Here is a 12481-nt window from a genome sequence, read left to right as displayed (position 1 = left end):
GGTTTGCTTTGGGTAATTTGGGATGACTTCCTGAGTAAGTGAGTTGGGGCCAGAGCGCCCATAGAGCCCGATGAACACCAGGTGCTACTTAAGGACAGACCTCGGACACGTGGCAGCTGACCCCCAGGGGACAAGAAGCTGGAAAGGCCAAGTAGGAGAGTACAGCTGATACAGGCTGGCACGGCAGGAACACAGGAACCACGGATGCTGACGGGTATACAGATAGGCACTGGCAAGTGCAGGCTAGTCCAGCTGGTCTACAGACAGGCACTGGCAGGTGCAGACTGGTTCGGCTGGTATACAGATATGCACTGGCAGGTGTGGACTGGTTCACGGCTGTATACAGATAAGCACTAGCAGGTGCTGACTAATTTGGCTAGTATACAGATAACCACTGGCAGGTGCAGGCTGGTCTGGCTGAAATACAGGGAGACAAGGCAAGTATGTGCACACAGGCACTGGACAGTAAGACTGACTGGCAGATACTGGGGACCTGACAAATTGCAAGCATGCAGGGGCTAACACTACACATTGCACTGGCACCTCAATTCAGGTGGAGGTGCCTTAAATAATAAATGTCTCCCAGTCATTGGCCCCTTTAGGGCTATGTGCACACGTTGCAGATTGAATGCGATTTTGCCGCGTTTTTTCGCCTCAAACGTGGCGAAAACGCATACACAACACAGCCCATTTAAATCAATGAGATTCCACAATGCTGTGCTAATGCTGTGTATTTTTCCGCGGTGAAAAATATGCAGCATGCTCATTCTTTGTGCGGAATAGCGGCGATTCCGCATACATAGGAATGCATTGATCCGCTTACTTCCCGCATGGTGGGCATAGCCCCTTGCGGGAAGTAAGCGGATCATCTGTGGATGGTACCCAGGGTGGAGGAAAGGAGACTCTCCTCCAGGCCCTGGGAACCATATACCTGTTAAAAAAAAAAAAGAATTAAAATAATAAATAGGTATATTCTCACCTTCCGGCAGCCCCCGCAGCCTTCCCGCTCCTTGCGACCCTCCCGTTCCCAGTGATGCTTTGCGACAATGACCTGTGATGGCGTAGCGGTCTCGCGTGATGCTACGTCATCTGGGGTAATTGTCGCAAAGCATCACTGGGAATGGGAGCATCGCAAGGAGCGGGAAGGCTGCGGGGGCCGCCGGAAGGTGAGAATATCACGATTTTTTTTTTTTTTTTATTCGTAACATTATATCTTTTTACTATTGATGTTGCGTAGGCAGCATCAATAATAAATAGTTGGTCACACTTGTCAAACACTATGTTTGACTAGTGTGTCCAACCAGTCAATCAGTTTTCCAAGAGATGCTACAGATCGCTTGGACAACGATAGCATTCTGCAAGCTAATTACGCTTGCAAAACGCTAGTGTTTAGCGGGAATACGCATGCCAATTCTGCATGCGTTATACCCGCGGAAGGGAGTTGCAGAATTGCCGCGGAAATTTCAGCGGCAATTCTGCAACGTGTGCACATAGCCTCAGAGGGAGGGAGCATCGGTGCTCGCTCCCTAAGCACAGTGTCTGAGGATCTGCACGCCATGCACAGATCTCGGACAGCAGTAGGAACAGGAGAAGGAGGAAGTGCGGGACGAGCGCTGTGGCAGTGATTGATCGGCATCCCGGCCAGGGGAGGAGAGAAGCGTGCAGGGAGGCCGGCGCTTTACGGTTTTAAATAATTTTCATATTATTGTGTTTTACTAATGAAATGTCACCTAGGGTATGGCAAATTTTTTGTCGCAGCTATATAACACAGCCTGCATTTCTTTTTCAGAACTGTTAAACATCAGCAAGCATAGGGCTAATTTTGAGAAAACAAAAAACAGACCCTCTTTTTCCTCCCATACATCCTCATTAATTTGTGTCTCATGTGAGGGACATTCTCATACATGCATATCATTTTGTAATTTCTTCTTATTAAAAAAGGGAAAAAATATATATATATTTTACTGTTTTAACATTTAATATTTTTTTCTCATTTTGTCCAGTTTTGGCAGCATGAGTTTTTGACCTGGACCCCAGCAAAATGTGGATCAGTTGAGAAAATTTCACTGCCAATAGAGGACATCTGGACACCTGACATAATTGTCTATGAGTTGTATGTGTTGTCAGTTGTGTATTTAAGGCCGGCGTCACACTGGCGTATTGCATCCGATGCGAGATCATCGGATGCGATATGCTAATGACACTCGGCTCCTGCTCGCAGCAGAGCAGGAGCCGAGTGTCATGCGTCTGTGCTCCGATTCTCTCGCACAGGGAGGATCAGAGCACAGCTGCGGAGGAGGCGGAGAAATTAATTTCTCCATCTCCTCCATTGCTGGGGGTCCGCTTATAACGCACATCACTCGGATGATATCCGAGTGGTGTGCGCTGTCTCACTCGCACCCATAGGCTTATATGGGTGCGAGTGAGCCGAGCGTTTTCCTCGGTCCGAGACAATCGCAGCACGCTGCGATTGTCTCGGACCGAGGAAAACAGCCCACAAAAAGTCGGCTGCAGGGAGCTGCCCCATATGTTAACATTGGTCCGAGTGCCTTTCTATTTTTTTTTTTTTTTTAATCGCATTGCACTCAGCCGTTTATAACGCCAGTGTGATGCCGGCCTAATTGTGCTTGTATGTGTACATTCTGCGGCTAATACCAGTATGTATAGCAGGATACCTATTGATATTAAACATGGCAAGTAACAGGGCAAAAACTCAAATAAATAGCACTAGAAAGAAGGGTAAAACACCAAAGGAGTATATTTAACTCAATTAAAACATTTGTGATTTTGAACAAAATGTAAATATATAAAACTGAACTAGTACAGAGGCTACTGTGCTCAAAGCAGGGTTACATAGCAGTTTTAGCAGTGGTACCATGTGCCCAATGGTAGATAAACAGGTGACCCTACTATTCGTAAATACTATGGGATACTCTGACTGACCAGGCATTCTCGATAGGTGATCAGATAATGTTATGAACATATATAAATATATACAATATAGATACTAGTGGGCAGAGGGGTTCTTTAGACAGTATAATTATATAATCAATATTTTTCAACAATCTGACCTGAAAAAACCCTAACAGTCCAATAAGAAACATATAATGTCCTTGTCAAACAAAAAAATGCCCTTCAGATCAAAAATGTCAGTTAAGTGGATCCCAGCACAACACAAACAAATTATAATTCCAATTTTATCACATTCACTCAAAATATGGGATTCCCTAAAATATTCCTCGAACTTAATTTCCCCCATCCTACCTCTCGCCCCACTATGGGGAAATTCGCAGTTTCCCCCTGGAAATTAGTCTCTCTGGAGCTTACATCTTTCGGTTGCTGCAGGGTTTACGAGAGTCCACCATCTATTTAACGTTGATGGTATTATTCCATTCCCAGCCATCCAAGAAAAGTACAAACTCCCACCTACAGAAATAACATAGTAACATAGTAACATAGTTAGTAAGGCCGAAAAAAGACATTTGTCCATCCAGTTCAGCCTATATTTCATCATAATAAATACCCAGATCTACGTCCTTCTACAGAACCTAATAATTGTATGATACAATATTGTTCTGCTCCAGGAAGACATCCAGGCCTCTCTTGAACCCCTCGACTGAGTTCGCCATCACCACCTCCTCAGGCAAGCAATTCCAGATTCTCACTGCCCTAACAGTAAAGAATCCTCTTCTATGTTGGTGGAAAAACCTTCTCTCCTCCAGACGCAAAGAATGCCCCCTTGTGCCCGTCACCTTCCTTGGTATAAACAGATCCTCAGCGAGATATTTGTATTGTCCCCTTATATACTTATACATGGTTATTAGATCGCCCCTCAGTCGTCTTTTTTCTAGACTAAATAATCCTAATTTCGCTAATCTATCTGGGTATTGTAGTTCTCCCATCCCCTTTATTAATTTTGTTGCCCTCCTTTGTACTCTCTCTAGTTCCATTATATCCTTCCTGAGCACCGGTGCCCAAAACTGGACACAGTACTCCATGTGCGGTCTAACTAGGGATTTGTACAGAGGCAGTATAATGCTCTCATCATGTGTATCCAGACCTCTTTTAATGCACCCCATGATCCTGTTTGCCTTGGCAGCTGCTGCCTGGCACTGGCTGCTCCAGGTAAGTTTATCATTAACTAGGATCCCCAAGTCCTTCTCCCTGTCAGATTTACCCAGTGGTTTCCCGTTCAGTGTGTAATGGTGATATTGATTCCCTCTTCCCATGTGTATAACCTTACATTTATCATTGTTAAACCTCATCTGCCACCTTTCAGCCCAAGTTTCCAACTTATCCAGATCCATCTGTAGCAGAATACTATCTTCTCTTGTATTAACTGCTTTACATAGTTTTGTATCATCTGCAAATATCGATATTTTACTGTGTAAACCTTTTACCAGATCATTAATGAATATGTTGAAGAGAACAGGTCCCAATACTGACCCCTGCGGTACCCCACTGGTCACAGCGACCCAGTTAGAGACTATACCATTTATAACCACCCTCTGCTTTCTATCACTAAGCCAGTTACTAACCCATTTACACACATGTTCCCCCAGACCAAGCATTCTCATTTTGTGTACCAACCTCTTGTGCGGCACGGTATCAAACGCTTTGGAAAAATCGAGATATACCACGTCCAATGACTCACCGTGGTCCAGCCTATAGCTTACCTCTTCATAAAAACTGATTAGATTATTCCGCTATTTACAATTGAAGAGCTTTATTACCGCACTTCTGAAAAACCATACCACCCTTACACGTTCACTCCTTTGGAACAAAGGTGTTATCAGAATCCACACGCCCCAGGTACCATCTCACTCCTCTACTCACATATCAATTACACCTCACACAGGTGTAATTTAACTTCTACCTCTCACTGGGAGTCTCATATCGGCTCTGCCCTTACTGACCCACAATGGTCTCAGATTTGGTCCTCCCTGGGTTCTTACAAGCCTCCCGGCTTATACAGAAAGCTAAAATGGCAAAACACTTTTTGATTAATAGTCTACAGTTTCTTAAAGTACTATTCTTGGGAAAAAGATCAACCAGCTGAAAAGGCTATGTGCGGATTTGACAAATAAGAATGTTTTATATAGAGCTGAAAATGTTCATACAAGGCAGTAGATAAAGAAAATGTAGCGGCACTGATGGGAAGGACGGAGAATAATGGAAATAAGTATTGTAAGTAAAACTCCATTGTTTATATATTATGTTTATATGTACTTGTCCTTTTCTTCAGCATAGATGAGGATAAGTCACAGCGTACTCCCTTTGTATATGTCAATCACACTGGACGTGTGCGATATGACAAAATGCTTCGAGTGGTCAGCTCATGCAACCTAGGCATCTTCAACTTCCCATTTGATGTTCAAAACTGCTCTTTGACCTTTGGTTCATACATGCACACAGGTTTGTATTACAGGATCATATATTCAAATAAGACTTAATGCACAAACCTATGAATGTGGGAAATGGCATGGAAAAACGAAAATGTAGCTCAAAGTTTAAAAAATAGATAAAAAAAGAATGAACACATCAAGTTAAATAATGTACGGTAGGATAGGTCACCAAATTGACTTTCCCCGGAGGGTGTTAAAAGGGTTATCAGTGCATACCATATTGATGGTCTATCTGCAGGATAGGTCATAAATATCAGATTGAGGGTAGGGTGAGGAGAGGGGTCAGACACCCTTAACCACCAATAATCAGCTGTTGTTAGTTCCAGGGGACATTGGGTGAATTGTGCTGAAATCACAACTCCATTCAACAGCTACAACTGAGAATGGCAGACCAGCTTCTATTCTTCAGACCCTGGAGCTAAAGCAGCTGATTGTGGGGTTGTCAGAATCCCACTTCCACTGGTTATGGTCAGAGCAATATGACAATGAATCTTATTGTCTCACCACAGGCAACCCCCTTTATATGGCAACGTGGGGTCCCGCGCTTATCTCTACCCTTAACAAACAGGTGATTCTGCCATTGCAAGCGCCTTCCTTTTCAACACAAGAGAAAATAATCTCTGCCTGTAAATATGCTCTGACTGCCACTGATGAAGGACCTCAGGTTACACTGTAAATCATATTAAATTATTGGGGAAAACTAGTGGCTTCTTTTCAGGCATACAGTGGCTTGAAAAGGTATTGACCCCCTTGGCGTTTTACCTATTCTGTTACATTACAACCTGTGCTTAAATATTTTTGTAATCTGATTTGTGTGTGATGCATCAGCCATAAATAGTCTAATTTGGTGAAGTGAGAAAAATATAGGCATAAATCAAATTTATGTGATCAAATAACTAAAAATTGGCATGTGCATATGTATTCATCACTTTTGCGTTGAAGCCCCTAAAATTTTCTGGTGCAAGCAATTACCTTTATAAGTAACATGCTTAGTGACAGGAAGTCCACCATTGTGCAATCTATAAGTGTCATATGGTCTGTCATATGGTCTGTCAGCAGGGCCATCGCCAACACCAGCACACTATGGGGCCACTGAGTTAGGGGAGCCCGGCACCGGCCTCTTCAAATAATCACCTCTCCCGATTCCCTGCAGCTCTGGTATCTTCAGCGTCTTCTGACTCTCTGGGACGTCTCAGGGCACAGGGCGCAATGATGTCGCTACAGTGTGCCCTCTGCCGAGCAGTGCAGAGTGCATTAAGACGCTAAGGAGAATGGTGCTGCGTGGAATGAGAAGAGGTGAATATTTTATTATCTATTTTCTTATGTATAGAGCACTATATAGGGCCCATTATACTGTATGGAGCACTATATGGGGCCATTATTCTGTATGAAGCAATATATAGAGCTATTGTATTGTATGGAGCAATATAAGGTGTCAATTATACTGCATGGAGCATTATATGGGCCCATTACACTGTATGGAGCATTATATGGGACCCATTATATTGTATGGAGCATTATATGGGACCCATTATATTGTATGGAGCATTATATGGGACCCATTATATTGTAAGGAGCATTATATGGGACCCATTATACTGTATGGAGCATTATATGTGTAACGCCGGTGGGTTTGTACCTTGTTTCTCTGGCGTTACTCTGCATGTCTCTGCTTTAACCCTTTGCTCCTCTCCCCCTAACTAGCAGGGATACTGTTGTCTGTTACCTGTATTGATGCTGCTCAGTTCCCTGCTCCGCTGTGTAGCTGTACATGTGTTGTGATGTCTTTGCTCCGCTGCATGACCATCTGCATGTGTGGTCTCTGGCTGCCGCTGTGGAAGCTAACCGTGGTTTGCGAGATCCTATGCAGCTGGTGCATGACTTTACACATGTGCCCAGGCTTGCAGCCACTGCCAGGTGCCTTAAGCAACAGTTCCCTGCTTTTACTAGGGTTTGTGTGTGCACCTGAGTTGCTTTCCCCAGCCTATTTCTGAGGGGCAGCGCCTATATAAACTCCCTCTTTCTTGTTGGGCGTTGCCAGAGCTTCGCATTAAGTTTCTGAGTCTTGCCATGTGTGTGAGGTGTTCAGCTCCTGTTCTGCCTACATTCAGTTCTAGGAAAGCTGATGCCTGTTCTTCCACCTGCTCTGGGGGCTGAGTACCCAGATCCATTTTTGTCCTGATGTCCAGCCTGTGTCCTGATGTCCAGCCTGTGTCCTGATGTCCAGCCTGTGTCCTGATGTCCAGCCTGTGTCCTGATGTCCAGCCTGTGTCCTGATGTCCAGCCTGTGTCCTGATGTTCAGCCTGTGTCCTGATGTTCCGCTGGTTCCCCGGGGTCCACCCTGTGATGACGTCTGTCCTAGGTCGATGTCTGATGTTCTCCTGCTGAGCCTGTGCTACGCCTGAGGCCTGAGTGAGAGGCCATCCTAGTATGCCCGTGGCAGATGACCCTGGACTGCATCAACCCGTGATGACCCTTGCCTTTGTCTGAAGTCTGTCCGAGGTCGGTGTCTGATGTTCTCCTGCTGAGCCTGTGCTACGCCTGAGGCCCGAGAGAGAGGCCGTCCTAGTATGCCCATGCCAGATAACCCAGGACTTCATCAACCCGTGATGTCCTCCTGCCTTAGTCTGTTATCCTGAGACGTGTACCCTTCCTTGATGTGCGGAATCGGGAGCTTGTCATCGTTATGTTCTGTTTATGTACTGTGATTTTGTTTAAGTAAACTTTATTTCTTATTTTGTCCTATTTCTTGTTTGCTTCACGATAAAAAGAAAACCAAGTGTTCACAGTTGTAGGCATGTTCTTTACATGAACTGATACAAACCCTCAAAAAAAAAAAACAGTTAAATTTCAGATTATGAGGTAGCAAAACTCGAAAAATGCCAAGGGGGTGAATACTTTCACAAACCACTGTATGAGGTTGGAAGGCAATAGTCTGATGGTGTATAGTAATTTAACTACCGTGTGATCCCAAAAGCCATGGGAAATCACAACTCAATCACAAATGTGTAAAGGTGGAGAAGATGTCTGAACACCATCTATGAAGACTTCTGACTGTATAAAGTTAATGTGACCTGTGGTTTTATGTGTTTTACCCTTATGTAGGCTTAAATTTTCCTGTGTACAGGTGTGGATATGGTTAACTGTGGGGCCAACCCATAGTTGTGCAGGAGTAAGTGGGCAGTAGGAGTTAGTTCCTGATGTTATAGTTAGTCTAAGTAGAACTACAGAGAAGAAAGGACACCCCCAGTCAGTTCTAGCGATAACTGGATGTGTGCGAAAAGCAGACCTGCAAGACACCACGTTTCAACATTCAAGTAACAGTGGTGGCAGTTCTCCATATCACAGGCAAGTTGGGGCACCTACTGAAAAGAGAATTTTTAAGCAAGTCTCAGTATTAGCCAGACCTGAAGGTCTTTATGAAGAAATACAGTTTCAGCCAGGCTGGGGCACGTCCACTAGGTTTGGTAGCTGGGAGACCTCCTTCACATAATCCACAGAGTCTAGGTACAGTGGTTATAGCACAATACATCGACCTGTGTGACCCTGTACTGGCAAGATGGAGGCTCTCAGCATAGTCAGTTGATCATTTGCAAATTTCTACACAAGTAATGTGCCGTCAGCAAGCGTCAAGTGTCCTCCTGTAAAGATGAAAATCTTACGCATTATTCCTGTTATCCATTGCACATTTGTTTCAAACCCAGTAAAAGAGAGCTTCGTAAATTTCTGTCTTCTTCATCAAACGAGAGTTTAGTTTTGTAAACCTGTCTGTCTTCTTCATCACAGAGTTAAAGGGAACCTGTCACCAGCAAAAACGCTATTAACTTGCAGATATGGGCTGTTTTACTCTGCATGATCTTACGCATGACGCAAAAAAAATGCTGTGTGTGCATGCATTTAAATGCATTTGGCATGTGTTTGCGTTGTTTATGCGCATGTTGGAGGTGGTCAAATCATTTCCTGGACATGCGCAGTCCTAGCATGACAAAGTGTTCCCATAGACAGTAATGCATTGTTTTGACTCACTCATCCGCATGGGCAAGCCTGCGCATATTTGACACCTAAAAAAATGCAACATGTTGTGTTTGCCACACACCTGCAAAACGACGCATATGTACGCAAATGCATGCGAACTGATGCAAACGCATGTCACTGCGTGCACAATGTTAAATTTATGTACGCAAGACGCATGTGGATCGGTACGCAGATATACTCTGCACAAACATACGCAAAGGTGAACCCGGCCTAACAGGGTGGTAAGTTGATAAGGTAAGTTGATAAGGTGATAAGAGCTTGGCATACTAATGGAGTAGGGATTAGCCTAACTATCCATAGTCCAACAGACAGACCTCTCCATATGTTCCTTCTGAAGAAAATTGGACTACTACAAATCAAGTGTCATTTTTATTGCTGTATTCCAGATAAATATAACCAACAAGCTGATAAATAATGTTTATTTTAGGAAACATCCCGATGTAGAAGCTTGGAAGAGTGCTTGAATTTTGATATTCCAGCTCGGTACTTATCTGTACATGAGAGATAATTACACGGCCATATTTATTGTAATGCAATGCAAATGTGTTCTTTGTTCATCTTGCAGTACGGGATGTGCGCCTAGGTTTGGCCCTTCCTGTGGAACAGATCCTTCAGAACTCTCTACAATACTTGGAGACAAGCGGAGAGTGGGAGCTTCTAAGAATTGAAGGCGGCCCTGATATTCTGAAATTTGGCATTGATGAATGGGATATAATTACATTCTGGGTGAGCATGCTTTTTAAACAAGATGACTGTTTAGACAGAAGGAAGGGTTCTTGGAATATAAAAATGCCAATGTTTACAGGCTTCCAAAAAAGCCTGCCTGTCTGCTAAATTTAACGCTGTGACTGCTTGGGTCATACAGTACTATATACAAGGTGGTCCAAAAGTAGGTGTAACAACTCTGCTGGCATCACGGCATGGCCTCTCATCTCTCAAACTATCTTACCCACTGCTCCAGGTCATGATACGGTTTCTATTTCTTGCCAGCTCCATATTCTGTGCCTCTGCCCTCTGCATGCTTCCTGGCTGTGTGTATAGGGGGGCGGTGCCTGAACTCTCTGGTACTTTTAGGAATCAGGTGCATCGGTCTAATCTGTTCCTGTCCAATTACCAAGAGGCCTCCAGTATTTAGTGCAGCTCCACCCAGTGGACTGGGCCTGTGCAATGTGTTAGCTCAGTTTGTGTCTTGCTTCCGAGCTTGCCAGGCCTTGCTCTGTGTTTCTCCTTCTCTAGTGGTCTTTCGCTGTGTTCTTGCCTTGATCTTGTTGTCTGCCCTCCAGGAGGCAGAATATCCTGGTCCCTGTGTCTTTGTGGCTTGTTCCATTGCCTTGTCTGTACTTTGTCTTATCTCGGTCTCCTTGTCTGTGGCTTCCTTCCCTGCTGTGTCTTTCCTTGTGTTCTCAGTCTGCTTACACTCCGCATTCCTTGCGGTTCCGCTCTGCTTAGCTTCTGCAGAAACCTCTTGCTGCAGCTCCTCTCCGCATTCCTTGTGGTTCAGCTCTGCTTAGCTTCTGCTGTTGCAGTAATCTCTTGCTTCAGCTCCTCTCCGCATTCCTTGTGGTTCTGCTCTGCTTAGCCTTTGTTGCTACGCTATCGCTTGCTGCTCTTCCGCTCCTATCTGCAGTCTTGCACTTCTTCTCCTGTGTGAACAGGTCCCAACCTGTTCCTTCATTCTCCTTTCCTTCTGGCTTGTTTCTGTACCTGCATCTCCTGTGTGAACAGGTCCCAACCTGTTCCTTCATTCTCCTTTCCTTCTGGCTTGTTACCGTACCTGCATCTCCTGTGTGAACGGGTCCCAACCTGTTCCTTCATACTTCATTCCTTTCTGCTTGTTTTCTTACCTGCACCTCCAGTGTGAACAGGTCCCTACCTGTTTCTTCATACTACATATCCATACCTGCACCTCCTGTGTGAATAGGTCCCTACCTGTTCCTTCATACACCACACCAACCAGTCCTGTGTGCCTGCCAGCCCTGTGTTCTCTGCCGTGCCTGCCAGCCCTATGTTCTCTGCCTTGCTTGCCAGCCCTGTGTTCTCTGCCATGCCTGCCAGTCCTGTGTTCTCTGCCGTGTCTCTGCCAGCCCTGTCTCAGCCGTGCCAGCCTACTCGTCTGAGTTTCAGCCGTGCTCTTCTGCCAGTCCTGCCTGATGCCCGCACCTGTCCTAGTGTTCCTGTTCTCCAAGTGGGATCAGCAGCCACAGCCAGACACCACCCTGGAGTAGCTCCTGGCAGCTGCCTGCTGCACCAGCCTGACCTCACCATCAGAGGCTTCAGTGAAAACCCAGGCAGCTGTCATAGTCACGCCCCTTCCAGGGTAGTCTGGTTTGTGGCACAGTGGGGCCACAAAACCCCCGAGCTCACGCCCACCAGTCAGGGCGTGAGCGTGACAGTAGGTGGACAGAAAATATTAACATTTATTTTGATTATATATAAAATTATATTTACTAACACAAGCATAACATTGACAATTAAATTTTATTCTGAACAATAATACAAAAGCCTTAATTTTATCAACGCAGGTGCTCAAACTGTTTTCCATCACAATTTGCACAGCTCTAATGTTAAATGCATGATCTCATTATACCAGTAAATACAATTATGACTTAATATGGCCAGATAATTTGAAAGAAGCTTCATCACTCCACATACTGTCATCTAAAATTACTGGATTTTCTTAATTTTCGTTAAGCATAATCTCACTAAATTGCAGCTGTCTGCATCATCCTCCAATAAACAATTAATTAGACGTGGACGATAAGCTTTCCACCCAATAGATTTCAGGATTTGGATGATGGAAGCTCATGAAATTCCCATTTCTAAAGAGACTCTTCTGGTGGACTTTTTTTTGACTCTGAACAAATGTTTCAGCAACAAGTTGTTTATTATTTTCTGTAGAGGCTGTTTTGGGTCGGCCAGTTTTTGGAGCGTTAAGTATTGAGCTAGTGTCATCAAATTTGTCACGAATGTAGTAAATGGTTTGTCTCTTTGGGGCTTGAGTACCAAATGTTTCAACCCAATTTGCTCTAACTGTTTCAGC

At 44.5% G+C, this 12481-nt stretch overlaps 1 protein-coding gene across 1 annotated transcript in view; it reads left to right on the top strand.

Annotated features, from left to right (window-relative positions):
* Window positions 1-12481, top strand: part of LOC138637777 (5-hydroxytryptamine receptor 3A-like) — an 82366-nt gene that overhangs the window by 57447 nt on the left and 12438 nt on the right. The window contains exons 4-6 of the mRNA XM_069726697.1: window positions 2004-2113; window positions 5246-5415; window positions 10007-10167. Coding sequence (XP_069582798.1) covers window positions 2004-2113; window positions 5246-5415; window positions 10007-10167 — 441 coding nt within the window. The remainder of the gene's footprint in view (window positions 1-2003; window positions 2114-5245; window positions 5416-10006; window positions 10168-12481) is intronic.

The sequence above is a fragment of the Ranitomeya imitator genome, chromosome 5 (genome assembly GCF_032444005.1).
Source record: "Ranitomeya imitator isolate aRanImi1 chromosome 5, aRanImi1.pri, whole genome shotgun sequence".
NCBI classification, from domain to species: domain Eukaryota; kingdom Metazoa; phylum Chordata; class Amphibia; order Anura; family Dendrobatidae; genus Ranitomeya; species Ranitomeya imitator.
This window is presented reverse-complemented; position numbering and strand designations above follow the sequence as displayed.